Source organism: Eleginops maclovinus, chromosome 14, assembly GCF_036324505.1.
Source record: "Eleginops maclovinus isolate JMC-PN-2008 ecotype Puerto Natales chromosome 14, JC_Emac_rtc_rv5, whole genome shotgun sequence".
NCBI lineage: Eukaryota > Metazoa > Chordata > Actinopteri > Perciformes > Eleginopidae > Eleginops > Eleginops maclovinus.
In genome coordinates this window covers 9,480,637-9,499,651 of record NC_086362.1, presented here as the reverse complement: position 1 = coordinate 9,499,651, position 19,015 = coordinate 9,480,637, and the positions used below count along the sequence as shown (strand labels likewise).

Here is a 19,015-nt window from a genome sequence, read left to right as displayed (position 1 = left end):
TTGCTCCTGATTATGGATTCTTCAGTGTGCCATAAACGCATTGCCAATAAAGCTTATTTTAGAGACGTCTTTCAGTTTTAATGGTCAGTAAACACAAATAGATCAGAGGATAAGATGTGAAACGTAAACTAGAGAGCGATAAGCTGAGGAAGGAGGAAAAAAAAACACGAACAAAGACATTGAAAGGAGAGATGCATTTAAAAATGTCCTGCTTTGTGCTCTTAATGGTGCATGGATTTATAGTGCATTAAAGAAGAGACAGAACCATGACAGGGTATGAAAAGGAGGAGAAAGAGGAGGAAGAAACCTTTGTTCATTTCAGGTTTGACTGTCGTTAATTCAGTTATTTCATATCCTCCTCTGCAAGGGCTTAACCTCAAATCTGTAAGTTATAATTGAATTTGTCCTTCTCAGTTGTCATCATATTGAGTCAGCGTTATTTTGTATTATTTAGTAAAGTTTATTCAACTGGCCAAAACTATTCTGCTATATTTTAAGTCAATTAACACTTTTTCAGTCATCATACAATAGTAAAAAGGTCACGACTTCACCTGCAGATGATAGACACTTTTCAAAGTTTGCACAAAATTTGTGAAAATGCCATTAAGTCAGAGACGAGACCCTAACACAGTGTTCGTTTGTTGCTGTGCTTTTCTGTTGAAGAGCTGTTCTTTATCAAGAAATAGGTCCAACATGTAACTCTGTTGCCCTTTTTATTTCTGTTAAACAAACAAACAGGACCTATTTAATATCTGTTCCATCATATATTTTTTCAATTCAGCTTTATTACAGTAGCTCTTAATGCATAATATTCAATATACTCTGTTTGTCATTCTCTTTCTTACTCTAATTTCTTCTCATGGTCAGTAATAAAAACATCACACTGGTTATAAGCACACATCTTGCAGGTGTACTGAGGGATAAATAAAAGACAGATAGACGAAGGAAGGGGAGTGAAGGTGTCAGACAAGAGACGAATGGGCTGAGAGACAGGCTTTAAATGAGAAATCAGGATAGAGAGAAGCGGAAAGACGCCTGGTATCTGTGAGACGGACAGAAAGAGACAGGTGGGGGGAGAAAGACAGATGAGTCAGTGGGAGAGAAAAACAAAAGAGAGGAGAAAGGGCAGGTTGAGGTGTAAGGAGAGAGAATGAGGGCAAATGATGGCCAGAGGGAGGGAGGTAAAACAAATAGGACAGGGGCAAGAGAGGAAGGAAGGATGGATGGAGGGAGGGAACGGCTAAGAGTTGGCACCATGGGTGGAGAAGGAGGGGAAGAGGAGGAATGAGTGATGGACATTAAGAGGAGGGAAAGAGAGGAATGGTCATTTCTTCTGTGCCAGGGGGCAGGGCGAGTGGTGCGGAGTGAGTTTATGTGAGAGTGTTTGTGAGTTAGAGCCTTTGGCAAACATGCAAACTTGGCAGCGTATGGCGTACATCCCATAAAGGCCCTCACCTTGAGTCGTTAATGGCAGTCAATCAAACTGAGATGTCATTACACACACACACACACACACACACACACACACACACACACACACACACACACACACACACACACACACACACACACACACACACACACAAACTATGTGTGTGAGGACCGACGCGTTTATTTGCATTACTCTGATTGAGTTATCCTTTGTAGATGTTGGGTGGCTTTTTCAGAACTACGTCATAGAAACCTTGAAGAGGTTTAAATATATTTTCAACTAAATAGTAATCTTATTTTTGATTTGTGAAATAAGAAAACAGAACTAGAAAAACTTAGTAATCTAGAGGTGTTTTTCATCCGCATGAAGACATAGAAGTGTGTCTTGGGTTTTGACAAATTGATAAAGATTATACTTTTAGACAGCGTGCAATACGAATGATATATCTGCAAGAATCTCACAACGCAATGGAAACAGTTTCCAAGGGACAATAAAAGTGACTCACACAGCTCGGACACACAGTTGATGTTTGTGTTTTATAAAGTTATTGAAGGCCGTTGTTTCTTTTCAACAGATTCAGATAAAATTGCAGATATTTATTTTTAGCCTTTTGTTTCCTTTTCAAATATCTGAATGGTGCAATCACAATAACGCATAGCTCACTTTGATAACTTAAAAAGCCATTGGAGCATCAAGCCTCATGTATCACTTTTTTTCCCTTAAAAACTGTTTCTTCAGCTTCTTCCGGCAATCTTTCTAAATATGTTGAATGTCAACTCCATGAAGATGTTTCTTCATTTGCCCGTGTCGTGCGTATTTGCACATGTTTTCATAATTTGCACTGCGTTGAGCTTTCAGGGTCAGCCTAAATATATGATGAGGTTTTCAAACATGCATGAGAACAGACGAGATGAGAGAAGGGAAAGGATCAAAGAACAAGAGATGGCGTCAGAGAGAAGGAAGGACGAGGGCACGCTGCGCATTATTTCATTTTCCCATACATGATAAAGAAATGGAGGAATGGATAAGGACATCTCGCAGTGTACTCTTTATATGTTTCTGATTTCTGTGATCTTGTCACCTTTCGTTCCCACTGAAAATGTGTCTTTCTTTTTCCTTCCCTGCATCCTTGTCTTTAATCTCTCCATCTGCCTGTCACTGTAGACTCATACATCCGTCGTTAATACATTAATTGGCTTGTTTCTTTATTTATTCCATTCTTTTTTCTTTCTATTTCTTTGCCAAACCACTTCCAAACAACTTGTCATCTATCCACCCGGTGTTCCGTGCATCTTTGTGCTGTAAACACTGATGTATAATTAAAAGCTGCTAAAAGGGTTTGCAGAAGGAAGGGGGCAGATCTGGCCGTCATGGAGTTTAAACATTTTCTGAAACACAACAACAACATCGGGAGGGGAGGGTGGCCATCATACGTCTTGGCTATTACCATAGTAACTGCTTTTTGACATCTTTAAGATTTAACTCTGTCAAGCTAAAGAGTCCGGGATTAATGATGCATAAAATGCTAAGATATGAGTGTAGGGTTCAAAATTGCATCAAGTAAGTCCAATTTTGAAACTGTAAATGTTTTCTAGCTCACAAGAATAGAACTGAATGAATCAAATGCAGCTGCAAAGCCAATTAACATGTGGTTTAACAAGCACAGGAAGTGATGGTAGCTGTGAAAACCTTAATTTTTAGCTCCATGTTCACAAAGTAACAGCTGCCTGTTCCTCATGCCTGCAGGACACACTGAATTGTAAATGAACAATAATTGTTCTAGTGAAGATTCCCTTTGTCTTTATTGCATCAGAACAGGACTGAAGTGTACCTTCCTTGGAAAGCTTCTAAATGGCTGACGGCACACGGTGTTACATAATCTATTACGTAAAGTCAAAGTGTTCGGTTGAAGCCCCTGACCCATGATGAACGAGTCACATCAGAAAATCCTCAGCTGACTCACAGATTCATGCGCTCTGGTGAGGTGGCTCGCTGTGATTCCTTTGGAGACACAACCCTCAAATACTGTCAGGCCAGGATCCTGCCATAATGTTTGAAAACATCCATAAATTACCCATAATTGTCATGTAAAAATAGCAGAGCTGGTGCCATGTCCGTCCGTCGCTTACGATTGAAGTCATGAGCCTCAAATCTTCAGCTAAGCTTCCAATCCCAGCCCCCCCATACTGCCACTGTGAACCACATTCTGTATATTTAATATGTAGAAGAGGAAAAGATGTAAATGACGTGCAAATTGCTGTGATCGTTTATGTTATATATGGAGGTAATTCACACTTATAAGCACAAATGCAAAGGATGTAAAAGAAATAGCAGTTTTGCAAACGTCCTTTAATTTTAATGCGCAACCCCCGCTTCTTTCCTCCTTTTTTTTTTTTCTTGCTACCGCTTGAAAACTCTTAAGTGCAGTGTTGTCCTCTTGAGATCTCCACCATGTCACACACACACACACACACACACACACACACACACACACACACACACACACACATACACACACACACACACACACACACACACACACACACACACACACACACACACACACACACACACACACACACACACACACACACACACACGGCTAAGAAGGAAACAGGACACCAAACAGCAGCCTACAATGCACTTTCTACTCCCCTGCTCCAAAAATGAACACATAAGATATATTTCTCAAAATATGGCAATAGAAATATCTTTATTTAACCTCCTTTTTTTTGCATTTTAATTCCAGTTGTGTTCTCCGTCTTCTTCTTTTCATAACAGACTTCAAATAAAAAGAAATGCTTGATCTTTGGCGGTAGTCACATTGTATTTTCTTAGTTCTAGCTTAGTTGTTTACATGAAAAACAGCCTTTTAAAGGTGTATAATGCTGTATACAACACATAAAATTGCTGCATTGGCACAAAACAAAGAATCAGTTGCAATAGATGCACAACTGAGAGGGAAGAAGAAAAAAATCTACAAGCTTGGAAACATCCTTTTGGACTAATCTTAAAGTAATTAAGGCCCTCTGTATATGCTCAAATATGCGGTTGAAGTCTTAATTAAGTAGTGCTTTGTCTGTGCAATACATTGAACCGAGGTCTATGTATTGTTCTTCGTATAATTAGGTTTCTCTGGATATAAGCCCAAGAAAGAAAACCTCAGGGTAGAGTGGAATTTATTTGCTAATAATCTTCTCGATTTTACGTCTTCCTGAATCGTTTCCGTATGCAGCAACTCATTTAAATGTGTCTGAAATGTTAATTAAATGTGTTTCACTCTCCCCTGCTCAGTGCGTTTATCACTGTTGCAGATCTGGACGATGTTTTTTAAAAGTATCATTGCTCACGGGCTGCTTTGTTTCCTACTTCTCTGCGTTGTTAAGGATCACATCGGGGATTTGCCTCAACTATGCCGTGCAATTTTACTACTCTTTCATGTTTCCCGCCTTTATAATAGATCCTCTCCATCCATCAGCAGCAGGAAAAACTTAACTGCCCATCTCCATCACACAGCGCTGCGTGTTTACTCTCATGCAAGAGTGCAGATTGTGTGCTACACTGCTGACACTTTACATGTGTGTGTATATGTGTGTGTCAGCTCGTATCTGTTCTGCTCTACTCTACTAACCCAACAGGAGATGCAGTGCTAGTGCTAGATCAAATCTGGTTAGCCTCCTTATTTCTCACCAAACGAACAGCCTGTTTTTTTTTTCCATCTTTCTTCTCCTTCCATGTATCCCTCACACCTAGTTATTCTCCCTTCTTCTTCTCCCATTACTTCTGGCGGGATGGATGCTATTTTGTTCTACTTCCTTCTTCTCTGAATCTCAGCTTCTCTTCTTCTACCCTTCAACTTCTCTCTTCTTCTGCCAATCTTTCTCGTCTTACATTTTACTATTTTTTCCTCATCTTCTTCCACCCCCCCCCCCCCCCCCCCCCTTTACGCTCCCAGCGGATAACAGTACAGTAGCTGCTCTGGATTAAAGTACATCATGCAGATTTGAGTGCGTGGGTGGGTGTGCTGCAGTAATGTATGCATGATGTGATTTGTGACATGGCTTAATCCCAAACAACGTCACGCAGATAGAAAGGCATTAATGTGCACGTATGTGTGCTATCTGACACTGATCTGAGGACATCGAATATGCGGCGCATGAGCGAATGATGTAGCACATCTTCATGGTTTCCCTGCCAACCGTACATCTTCCATACCGCCTCCTTCCATTTCTCCTTCCTTTCTCTTTCCATCGTCTTCATCTCCTTCCTGGTTCTTCATGCAGAACTACAGGTGTGACTACATGTCCGAGTGATGCTGGATTTCTGTTCCTCCTTCAAGATGTTCTGTGTGATCAGTCGGTTCCTCTTTCGCGGAAATTAAATTACAGTTCAGTTTAGGCATGCATCCACCATTTTCAGGTCAGGTTGTGCAATCAAAGTTGCATGTGATTCCGGTTTGCAGGGGCTTAGCCAAGTAGATAAGATAAGATAAACCTGTATTGATCCCCAGAGGGAACTTGCGGTGTTAGAGCAGCAACAGGAAAAAGATTGAAACACAGGATAGCCCAGGTGAGAGTTCTCACAACAATTAAGGTGAACGTGAGTAACAGTGTGTATAAATGAATCTATAATAAAATATTAACAAGGAATTGGTGAAACTCTTTATATAAATACAAGTATGATCAAATATAAATATTCAATAACATGTATGTGTGAAAGTCTGTATATACAGTGCAGATTACAAAACAAAAAATACAGAACCAAAAATATATTTTATTAACAACTTCCCTATTTTGGCATTTTTCTACCTGGCATTTTATTAATTCATAAGAAATAAAAATGTACACCCCTGCAAAATAGGGATATGTTTAGTACAGAGTATCTCCATTGGGCGCTTTAATTTTGTATTTACAGCAATGAACATTAACTGCCTTATGAAACACTACAGTCTTCTTGTAAATCTATACACAAACCTTTGGCATGCTCTTTCATTTCATAACTGCATCTTATCTCCTAATTTTGATTGTTGTTTCCACTAATTAAAGTTTCCAACCTCAGTGCTCCCAAAAGAAGCGTCTGTAGCAGCTACGCCATGTAAACAAACACCAGCTGTGTCACTGGCTATGGCAGATTAGTCCCTGAATGTAGCATGGCGTAAAATGTAGAGAGGGCTCACAAATCCCTGGGAATAAAACCTCTTATGACACCGTTTCTGTGGAGAAACTGACACTCTCATCAGTGCGTTTTCGAGTGTCAGAGGGGTACTTGAGCACTCACTTTATATTGAATTTCTGTAAGAGTGACAGGGGAAGCCTCTGTATTTTTCTATTGCTTCCTCCTGATTTTTTTTTTACCTCTTCACATTCTTGCCTCGCCCCCGTCTTCTTGTCCTCCTTATCTTACCCTCCCTCTATCACAGCCTTATCCTCTACGCACCTCATATCCTCCTCTGTCCCTCTCAAACCTCAAATCATCCCATACATCTCTGTCATCCCACAGACACCTGAGATACAACTTTATTACTCACCACAGCTGGAGACCATTTAGCACAGGTGTGTATTTCGGAGTGTGTTTTGTGTTGTTTCTCATTATGCGTTCCATGATATCATTAAGAGGGGTAATATCGCTCCCCTTAAGAGCTTTTTTTTTATCTCTCGGCTCTCTATTGGCCTCCCTCAAATTGTTTTGTTTGTGTTGATACCACTCAGACGACAAAGCCAGGCGAAGGCTTTCTTTCAGCCTACCTGCTCCTGTAGAAGTGTGTGTGTGGGCGTGTTTGTGTAAGAGATCCAGACCAACTCATATCATTTGATTGCACACAGTTCTGCTTTACATTTCTGCCTCTCTGCACTTTCTACTATCTGTTCTGTAAAAACGAAAAAGCTGCTGTCGCTCAAAGTGTAACGTTAGCAGTTTTCACACTTACTTTTGTAGTACAGTAATTCCTGATAGTGGGACACTGGACAGGGTAGGGTTTCATCAATGTTGTTATTTCAGTAAAAGAGAAACGTTTTTAAAGATCAGAAATACAGATAATACAAAAGTCAAGGTTCAAACAAGGTTTTCACATCCGTTTAAAGTGAATTAATACTTCACTTACTACCAGTATCATCCATTGCTTAAAGCAAGTAAGCGTTAAAAGCTATTCTGCCCCACAAAACATAAAATACAGCATATATTGCAGGTGAAAGTCCTGTATAGCCTATGCATCCTTCCCGACTTCCTCCCTGCACAGAGTTTTGTCACTCTTTGTACAATGTGACGTATCGGTAAACCTGCATTTCCAAAACCACAGTGAGAACACATCGGAAAACATACAGTTACTTTGCAGAGCTTAAAATTGATCAAATCTGTGATAATGTTGCTGGATTCTGACAAATCTAACTCCCATCAGTCGTTATGAAGACAAGCAGCTAAAGAGCTACCTAATATCGTTTAAAATGGCTCGCTAACATAAGAGAAATGCACCAACCCATTTCTGCCTGGATAATTCAATAATCTGAGATCCTAGTTACTCAATTTGCAGGTATTTCTTTATTATCTGATAATACCTCTGTGTTGTCCAAAATGAGTTTAACCAAACAAATAAAACAAATACGATATTTGAGTTCTCAGCCTGCGCTACAAAGTGCATAAACTCCAGCTAAAGTCAGGATCATCCATCATTTGAAGGCATCTGAAATGTTATGGTATATTGAATAAACTGTGATGTGATTAGAATCTCAAAGCCACTGTAATCAAATTACTCTAATCCTATCTTTTGCAATGCTTGTGGTCAGCTGGAGAAGAAAATCCAATGCCTTGCGGCTTGCATTGTTGTTCGAGTTCTGAAAACATTTTCATGATCTCAGTTTTACTGTGCGGGAGGAATACATCCACAACACTGTGTGTGTGTTTGTGTGTTAGAGAGTCGGAGAGATTTAGAGTTTCCGCCAGAAGCAGAAGCGGTAAAACTAAAGTGTGTGTATAAATCAACCTCACTCAAGTAAATTAGATGCTTGCTGCTTCGGTTCTCTAAGATGCTTTCTCTCAAACACACACATGCTCACAGCACCAAATAAATATTGTAGTCTCTTAAAGCCTGCAAACACACATACACAATAACCAAGGCTTCCAGTTGACTGTAAATCAAAAGTAAAACTGCAGCCAGAAGAAAATGGAAAGAGATGGAGACAGAGATATAAAGAGAGTCCATGTCCATTAAGTAATGTGATGAGGTCTCAACTAATCAAATCAAACTGTCGCTCAATCATTCTCCTTCACAAGAACTTTAGGGCCACATGCAAACACATACACTGCGGCAATATAAAACGTATCCATTAAACTGATTTACAGCCAACGTGATTCTGTTTGGGGCTTTTCAATCAACAATACCTGTTGTTGGCCTCTCTTTTTACCGCTCCGTCACTCTCTTTTTCCCTGGCTGCCTTTTTTTCTGACAGTGAAGGTGCTGTGTTCAGTGACCTTGGTTTGTCTGTGTTTTGTGTCAGACTGTTGGCTGTCTACTGTCAGAAAACTGTCGGACACGGGAAGTTTCCGGGGAGCAGGTGTGAAAAAGTAACAAGGTAGAAGTGATGTGAGAAAGGCGAAACAGAGAGGAGTGAAGATGAGCAAAGTATTGCATTAAGGAATGTATCCATTTTTCATGAAGTCACAGGAGGCAGGAGTGTGTGTCGAAATACTTTTTCATGGCATCTTGTTGTAGGGAACTTTGACTGACGTGCCAAGGGAAGTTGATGAGATATTTCAACCTAGACAACTTTACATAGTCACAACATAGAAGCCCGGACTTCTGTGTTAGCTTACTGTCGTATTATCTACTTTTGATAAAGTTTGACTGATTTTATTCATTGTTCTGTTGAATTTATCAAGTATTAGACTATAATTATCCACCCTTGACACTTTGTAGTTGTGCTGATTACTATAAATGTGTTTCTCATAGTGTCTAATCAACTTACCAAACTAAAAGGCTCGAAATTTAAAGCCAGAGCTTGACAAACCTTTTATAAACCAAATAAGGCCTGGAGCATCATTGTATTAGGCTTCCAGGTGAACCTGAAGCACATTATTCACCAAAGTAACAGAAGCACAGAGAAAGAAACAAAGGTGGAGAGGTTGAAAGGAAGTTTCGCTTATAATTTCAAACACACTAAAAAGTTAAATCCAAGTTAGGATTCACACCATTTCCAGTCCTCTGCAGGCCTGTTCCTGAACATGCCTTAATCATCATTCAACGGCGGTGTACACCTCTCTGTCTGGTTTTAGTAGCAAGCGGTGCAATAAATCATCATCAGTCAGCTGAATATTGAAATCACAGATAATTAAGATCCCATCAGAGTTGCTAGGTGGGAGGAAGACGAGGGCTGAGATAGAGATGAAGAGAGGAGGGCACAGATGGAGCGCTGCTACAGCTAGCACCAACTATAAATAATGAAAGCACTGCTGTGTGGGTGTGTGTGTGTGTGTGTGTGTGTGTGTGTGTGTGTGTGTGTGTGTGTGTGTGTGTGTGTGTGTGTGTGTGTGTGTGTGTGTGTGTGTGTGTGTGTGTGTGTGTGTGTGTGTGTGTTTGTAAAAATTAACTTAATTAATTGACCCATACGGTACAATCCCCAAGTGTTTACCAGGTACATGTTTTCATGTTGTTTGTGTGCATTCAGCTGAGTTGTTTGTGTGCATGTGTGTGTGTTTGTGTGTCAACGGTGAAGCGCGGTTACATGTGGGGGCGGCTGGCTGTCTGTTCATACAAACCGCTCTCACTGCGTAATGTGTACGATGTGCAGCAAGGAAAACATGTAGTGTGTACATATCCACTGTGTGCTTGCTCCTGTTGAGGTTTGTCTGTTTGTATATGAAAGGTAAATTTAGTCTGTGTGTGTGTGTGTGTGTGTGTGTGTGTGTGTGTGTGTGTGTGTGTGTGTGTGTGTGTGTGTGTGTGTGTGTGTGTGTGTGAGCGTGCTCCTGTTCCCCTGAGTGAACTCACCAAGTATTGAGTCATAACCCTTCACATCTCAATGGAGTCTCTGCATTACTCATTCCCCTCTTTCAACCTCTTTCAGTCTTCCTGCCTCATTCCTTTTTATTCTTTACTCCCTCTCTCGCTTCGTAATCTCTGAACGTCTTTTTTCATTTTTCCAAATTCATTTTTTTCCCTCTCCCCCTTCTCCCTTTATCTCCTTTTTACATTACTGTTTCCTCCTCTATCTCACTGTCAATATCAGTTTCCTACACCACAAACAGATGGCTGCAAATGAATAACCCTTGTGCCCCACTTTAATGAAAGATAATATTTATAAATTATTTTTATGATACACTTTCAGTTGTATCAAAACCAGTCGTCATTCATTTCACATAATGCCAATGTTCCTTTTCACATTCTGGGATTTAGGAACAACATTCATTTTGATTGATAGTCTCAATAGTCTCAAAAATCTATATGAACTTTTAAGACAAAAAAGTCATTATTTTCTGAATACTAAATGCCAGGAGGTATTTCTTTTTTATGTCAATGATAAGTATAACCATTGATTTGAAAAAAAAAATGTAAGCCAACAGTGTTCCGTAGTTAGGGACAGGGAGATAAGATTTAAAATATAACGAGTTATCCTTTCCCACTTGTCCTCACTAAATGGATTTGCATACATCACTCGTTGTCGGGTACTTTTTCCCCTCCATTGTTCCACATCTGACTAAACCATACTTTCATATCTTTTCCGATGTTTTTGAGAGATGGCAGCTCAACCTGACTCTGGAAATAGAAAATCCAGCCGGTTTTATCCACTGTTGCCGTGACAGCTCACCAATGAAAACAATGTGCCTCCCCCTCCCCACTCCTCCATCCCTCTCTCACCCCCTCCTCCACTCCTTCCTCCCTCCGGTTTCTCTTTGTTGAACCGAGGCCTATTTGTGGTGTTGGAGCCAACATGGCTGACAGGGAAGCATATGATGACACCACCAGGTGGAAATGAATTCATTGCCTGTCACCCATAGAACTCTGGGTGAAACAGAACAAAAGGAGCCCAAACAAATGTGATTTCCATAGAAAATGAACACACATCTCATGTTGGTGGACAGTTGAAATTAGGGATTGTATAAAGTAAGCACAGATTATTTACTTTATTTAATCTGAGGTTATTATCCTCCAATATAGATTCAAATCTGTGTACCAGGATCAATTGCAGAAGAGTCAAATACTTAACTGTTGATTACATTTTTACATTGGGTTTTAATCATGCGTAGGCTGCTCATCATCTTCTGGAAGACAAAACAGGGGTGCAACTTTTAATCATATCTTTTTTTTTTTTTTAACAGGAAGATCATCGAGGTGAAGATTATTGATGATGAGGAGTATGAGAAGAACAAGACCTTCACCGTGGAGCTGGGAGAGCCCATTCTGCTGGAGATAGGGCAGAAGCACGGTGAGTGAGAGTGTGTTAAAGTGTGTGAGGCAACAAAGTGACAGACAGAATGAGTCTTAATTTAAGGCTCAGGTCTCCTGCCCACCAATCTCTTTTTAAGTGAGACTCTCATTGATTGTCTGATTCCACCAATCCAAACTCAGATTAACTTAGGAAACATTTCACACTGAACTAAGGACGTGGAAAGGGTTTAAACAGACTCTGGACGTGAGCTGTGAGGTGTTTTTAAAAAAGCTCTATATTTGTGTCTGATATAAGTGCATATTTAATGCGATTTGAACTTCATTCCTCCCTGATGAACTATTTTGATCATGTTCATTCCTCTCCTCTTTCATTTAGTGATTTTTTTGTCCACATAGAGAACCTCAGAGCTTTGAAATCCACTAATCTTAAACATTAAGCCTCTCAACTTTAAAAAATGTAAGAAGTGAATATTTAAAAAGGCGACAGACAGCTTCGCTGGCAGGTTGCTAAAAAGAACCGCCACTGAAAGTCAATAAGTAACTTCTACAGCGTGTTCTGCTTCGACATTTCTTTTGAATTTCCCCAAGATTGAAAGTTTACACGATGACAGAAAAGACAAAAAAGAAATGTCACTTTTGTTGAGTCATTTCACTTTACAGTGACATTTTCTTTGTGTCAGTCATTCTCAATTCCCCCTGTTCTGTCCTTTGGTCTGTCCTCTGCCTCACTGATTTGTTGCAGCACTGTGTTTAAATTTTGTGTCATTGACAGAATAATGTACATACATCAAACCTCTCTCCAATAGACTGTTTCTCAACCTGGGCTTCAGGCCATTTCACATTAGTCTATGGGGTTTGGAAAGGCAGCAGCATGGATTTTCTTTTTCTTCAGGCCAATAAAAAAACACTCCGAACATTTGGGAGCATTTCTCTACAACATACAGTATTTCACTTACTTACCACCCTCAGTATACAGGAGTAAGATTGCAACTTATTAGTTTTTCAGCGCCTCAATGACAAGGGAAATAGCAATTAATTAAAATATCAGATCAGACAAACTTTTTTTTCCATTTGGCAATTCCTGTCAATAAATTAGTCAAACATTTGAAACCCCAAAAGTGGTGCAGGAATGAGTCCTACAACACAGAAATTAGTCAGCATTTTTCAACTCTGGTTCCCCCATATCTGGAAGTCACTGGGTTTTCAAACATGTTAAGTGTCCAAATAAGACTACTCAACGTGATCACACAGAAGCTGCCTTTAGCTTAGGAGCTGTGACCTGGGAGTTGTTCCTTTATAGCCTAATGTTAGCTTTTGACTTCAAAACTCAGAAAGTGGTGTAAATATTGGGAGATAATCCAGCTGAACAAGACATGTAAGTATCATAAACGCTTGTTTGCCTAATATATTCTGCAATATACCGAAATTAAATGGAAAAATCCCAATTGCTTTTGTCAAGGGACCACTTGCGATGCTAACTTCCTAGTTGGCCTACAAACCAGGACGTAGTCATCCATGCACTACTCCTAACAGAACTGTGGTTGTTGAGTGTAACCCATATATGCCTTTACCTTATGCTACACGCCCGGTGACCTACCCTTGACACCGTGACTGAATGCGTCCTGTATGAACACAGATGGAGCAGTGATGATGGTGCTGCTCAATGCTACGCTTCCCCTGTAGACAAAGCGACAGATCTGGTGAAGGCGAGGTCTGTACTCTCCATGTCACGTCATGAAGAGCCAGCAGCTCGGGGCATGCTTCATCACAGAGGGAATTTAATTGGTCACATGTCGAGGGACACACACACACCGAACCCCACACACACACACACACACACACACACACACACACGCTATAATTTCTTTTCAATCACGGCAGGTTTACACTGATAACAGTTGACTCAATTAAGGACTGACACTGAGTTTGAAGAGAGAGGAGGAGACGTATGGATGAGTGGAGGGATTTGTGGCGGGACGTTTGGTGATTGAGAGATAGAGAGATTGTTTCATGTGAGAACATCGGCCTTCCTCGTGGGTATTCATATATACAATAACATGGGATGCTTGATTGATCCGATTTCTCACATCAGTGTTTGAATATTAGCATTAACGTTATACAATTTCACAGCTGCCTGCACACTCTCATATATGAACACCCAGCAAATCAATAAAACCAATTAAAAATCAGACAAAAATTACATGAAAAATGATTTGAGTCTATGCCAGGCTGAAGCTCAATGCATATATATTAAATAATAAATTCTACATCTATAAGGAATCTGGCACTCACAGCTATTAGGCTACCACAAAGCTCTATGTTTATTTGTCAGAGGTGAAATATATTTGTGTCAATAGGAAAGAGTTAGTGACATTTTAAATACAAACAAAAAACTTAGTTTATGTTAGGCAATAAAAGGACCACCTTTCTAGGAATAGCCACACCTACCTTCAACTATCTTGTGATCAAGATGCTGTTGGTTTCATACGGTACATGACCACGGCCTCCTGGGTAAAAGTCCTGTAGTATTAGTCTTGTGTTTTGTGTCTCATCCATTGCACCTGACACTCCAACCCTTATGGAGTTACTCTTCATACTTCATCACCTGACTTTTTACTATTGCCTTTAAAGCTTATCGTCATGTTCTTCTATCTTTCGCTGATCTACTGTGTAAATGGATGACAGCAGGTCCCTTCTGACCCAGATTTATGAGGCTGCAAACCACTGATTTATTGGCTGATATCATTCGCACCAGCAACAGACCTTTGCTAGGGCCAAATGCCTTATCTTGTAATGAACCCTGTGAAAATAGGTTCTTCCTCGGCCCATGCCTCACCATTTCAAAAATATATTTCATAGAAATCAAGCCCGACAAACACACAAACCACATCCAAAAAAGTACCTCTTTGGTGGGTTAAAAAATCCTAGACCAGAAAGTTAACTGTTATGTATGTCATCATTTTCAGACCAATTTTAAAAAGTGATTAAAGGTAAAATCACCACAAAAAAACTACAGGGTTAAAGTTAATGTGAACACGATCTCTGTGTCCTCGCAGCAACAATACAATTGGTCAACTTTAACTTGGTTTCTGTTAGTTGGTACTGAATAACCTCCTTACAGTTTCCCCTCAACTCACCGACCACACTGACCCTTTCTTCTCTGTGGTCTGCAGGTGACTCCAATGAGAACAAGCCGTTGGTGGGAGCAGAGGACGAAGAAGTGGCCAAGATGGGATGTCCCAGTCTGGGCGAACACACACAAGTAGAGGTGGTCATAGAAGAGTCCTATGAATTCAAGGTGAGCCCTTTTCTTTATGCACATATTTCCATTAACAGGCAATTTTATTGTGTATGCTCTTCAGAATGAATCAGCATATAGTCTTGTTGAAATAGTAATGACCACCAGTTTAGCAGTCAGATGTAAATATAGCCTAGTTGTTAAAACAGACCTAAAATGCAAATCGCATTTAAAATGGTTTGAAGTGCGTGCGAGCTCCCCGTCCAGAGGCTGAATGATTCATTTTGTTAGCATGTCATGGATTCTCTGCTGAGAAGCTTGTCGTTTTGATATCACACGATCAAACGACAACAACAAATTCAAATTGAGCCGTCGTCTTGTTTCAGCAACGCCTTAGAGGAAAGAAAAGTTAGCGGTAGATCATTCATCCAGCAAATGAGAAAATAAATTTGCCTCGTCATGTCATACATTTTGTGTAAAAAAAAAAAGCAGTGCATTATTATTCAGCCAAGGATCATTACAGATCATTCTCTCTTGAGTCTGTCATCGTCATGCAATGTGTGTTTTCATTCTGTTTATTGTTTCCACATGATTTTGTCTTGTCTTTTTGTCATTGTTTTGAAAATCATATTTTTGTTGCCCATTTCATTTGCTTATTTTTTCCATTTGTGTCATTATGTGTGTGCGTGTGTGTGTGTGTGTGTGCGTGTGCAGAGAGCAGTAAACACACTTCTCTGGCGGGCTCAACAGGTTATCCATCTTCCTCCCTCTCTACTGCATGCAACGCTAGTTATTCCATCTTCTGCTGAACAACACTGAGGGGTTACAGTCCGATGTATAAATCCTTAATTCATCCCCCACTTGAATTAATTAGAATTATCTTGTTGACACTGCTGATTCCCAGTCTATTGAATATGAAATGATGTGGTCTCTCTTATGAAATCGTAAATCATGCAGGGTTTCCTCCTCACAAACTTGAGTTATGATAATGACTGCTGGTGTGGAGCTGTTTTACATCAACAACTTTCATTACTCCCCTTCCTCGCTGCTCTAAACAGAAAACTCCCCCACTCTGCCTGAAGGGGTTTCCTAGATTTTAAAGCATCGTATTAATGAGCACATCCTACACCCTCAAATTGTCAGTGTTATGAATTACAGACTTTTTCAAATGTATCTTTGCAGCATGGGAGCTAATTGAAAGGTTTCTATGTGGCTGGGAGTGAATTAACAACTTGAATGTCTTTTCTGTTGTGTGTGCTCGTGCACGTTTGCTTTTGTGTGTGTGTGTGTGTGTGTGTGTGTGTGTGTGTGTGTGTGTGTGTGTGTGTGTGTGTGTGTGTGTGTGTGTGTGTGTGTGTGTGTGTGTGTGCACACGTGTGTAGAATACAGTAGATAAGTTGATCAAGAAGACAAACCTGGCCTTGGTGGTGGGGAGCAGCAGCTGGAGGGAGCAGTTTGTCAATGCCGTCACTGTCAGCGCAGGTAACACACACACAGACACACTACACACACACACACACTACACACACACTCATTCTGATTCGTGCACTGTGGTGTTGGTTGACTTCCTATTTGACTTCATTTTGAAAAGATGATGGATGATAAATAAAGTACATTTTCTGAAATGTTTGCATCAGCATTTTATGATGAACTTTTCTCATGCATTTATTTAACTATTTCAAGTTTCATTTCTGATTTTAAACACCCATTATGGGCTATTTTTTATGTGTTCACACTAGACAGTGGGATGTATTCTTTAGTCCCGCTGAAACGAAACACAGTGGGTGAACTGTTTGGGAAATGTTGTTTTTTGCTTTCTTACCAAGAGAAGAGTAAATCAATACTTCTTTTGCCAACTAACTGTTCTACTTCTTACACTCATCCCCCTGCTTTTCCTCTCTGTTTGAATCCTCCTCTCCACCCGAAGGAGACGACGACGACGAGGAGAGCGGCGAGGAGCGGCTGCCGTCCTGCTTCGACTACATCATGCACTTCCTCACCGTCTTCTGGAAGGTCCTGTTCGCCTTCGTACCGCCCACAGAGTACTGGAACGGCTGGGCCTGCTTCATCGTCTCCATATCGCTGATCGGCGTCCTGACGGCGGTCACCGGGGATCTTGCGTCGCACTTCGGCTGCACGGTAGGCCTGAAGGACTCTGTGACGGCGGTGGTGTTCGTGGCGCTGGGAACATCGGTGCCAGGTGAGTAGAAAGATGGAGGCTAATCATTTCACCTTTCTAGCATGGTGCAAACTTCCTTCCTGAGATGCTGAGTTTCACAAATTTCCGATTTGACAGACCCATAAAAAGAATTGGTCTAATCCTCTCCATTTGATTTGAATAGCTTCCGCCCTCAGTAGGCAGGCTGCAAATAAAAATTGTAAAACGCAGGCTCCATCACAGCCCTGAGCGCGAGCTTGTCTGCCCCTGAAGGGCATGCGTTGTCCCAGGGCTTTAATTCAATTCCCTGCCTCATCTCTCTCGCAGACGCTGTATTGTCGCCGCTCCTCATGATTTATAGGAATAGCTCCTTTGCTACCCCATCCATGCGGGAACTTTTTTGGCTCGCGGCGAAGGCTGTATCAATTCTTTTAGGACTCGTATCATTTTGTGTGCCGGATTTGGGGGCTGTAAACACAAATTTGATATCCATTAACAGTGTGTTTGTCCCAACACAAGCCACATTGATGTTCATTTGTTGGCTTTTCCTGCTCTGAATCTCTTTTACTCTAATTTCTCTCCCTCCCTCTCGTACCCCACCTCACTTATCTGTTACCGTACTCTCGTGCCCCATCCTGGTCAATTTGTTATTCTGACTCGGTGTTACCCTCTCCATTCTCACTCTCTCCCCTCCTCTTATTGGATGTTGTGTTTTCTCTGTTGTATCATCCATCATTCTGCCCTGTGTGCTGAGGTACCCAGGTGTGTGTGGGTGGAAATGTGTTTTCTCTGCCAAGGTGATGCAGGTTCCTTAGGTCATTATTACCTCCCCTGGGAGTGTGTGCTCCCTTGTGTTTGTGTGTTTGTGTGTGTGTGTTTATGTGTATGTTAGATCCATCTCCTCTCTTGTTACCCGCTCTCTGACTTGCATTCCTCCAGATTTCTGAAATAAGCAGTCCTGTATTATTACAATGGAGACACACTGGAGGATTATCCCACCAATTTACACCAATTTTACCGATTCAGGCAATTAGAGAGCAAATGCTGATCGGAGGCTTGTGAACTGCTATGCGTTTCTGGCTGTTAAGAGGTTTATGGAGCTTATCTGTTACCATTCAAGCTTGTAAATAATATCTGTGATGTCAATAGTTGATATTTGCGTTGGTGGAGAAGTCCTGTAGATTATCTTCACACTGTGCATGAACCTAAAGAGTCTTAGTTTTTTATTTTATAAGCAGTTTTCAGACAATCTTGTCAGTTAGGAAATTATATTCCCCACTCAATTACATTTAACTATTAAAATGAGGGACTAGAAACATATTTGAGATACTTTCAGAAGCCTAATTGATGGCATAAGTTGATGCTACGATTTCAATTTTTATGATTCTGACGGAAAGAACACTATCCACATGTTGTGTTTCTCTACATTACAGTAATGTGAAACTGTTATACAGTAATGGCATTTAAAGAAGGGGATAACAAATGTGCTGATAGAGTGGTGGAGGAGATATTGGCTTGTTGCAGGGGCTGGATGTGAGGCATGTTTACATCAAAAGAGAAGGGGAATGTATGATCCAGCTACACCACCAACATAGACAATTTCATATTTAGGAATCACCTGAAATGTATTCAGAGCTACCAGCTTCTCAGAGGCTTAGACATTTCTGGATCTGTGATTGGTCCTTTAAAGAGCTAATTCAAATCTGAGAAAGACAATTGATAACTTTAGTTAAGTTGCATTTCATACAGGGTGTGTGTCCTGTGTTGCCAGCAGTACTTAGCATTGTGTGTGTGGAGGCAATAATGTGC

General features: G+C 40.6%; 1 protein-coding gene across 2 annotated transcripts in view; it reads left to right on the top strand.

Annotated features, from left to right (window-relative positions):
• slc8a4b (solute carrier family 8 member 4b) overlaps positions 1-19,015 on the top strand; it is an 89,114-nt gene that overhangs the window by 63,378 nt on the left and 6,721 nt on the right. Inside the window, exons 14-18 of one of the 2 annotated variants that reach the window (XM_063900929.1) lie at positions 11,741-11,847; positions 14,984-15,108; positions 15,763-15,798; positions 16,431-16,530; positions 16,976-17,248. In XM_063900929.1, coding sequence (XP_063756999.1) covers positions 11,741-11,847; positions 14,984-15,108; positions 15,763-15,798; positions 16,431-16,530; positions 16,976-17,248 — 641 coding nt within the window. The remainder of the gene's footprint in view (positions 1-11,740; positions 11,848-14,983; positions 15,109-15,762; positions 15,799-16,430; positions 16,531-16,975; positions 17,249-19,015) is intronic. The other variant, XM_063900930.1, reaches the window with a different exon arrangement.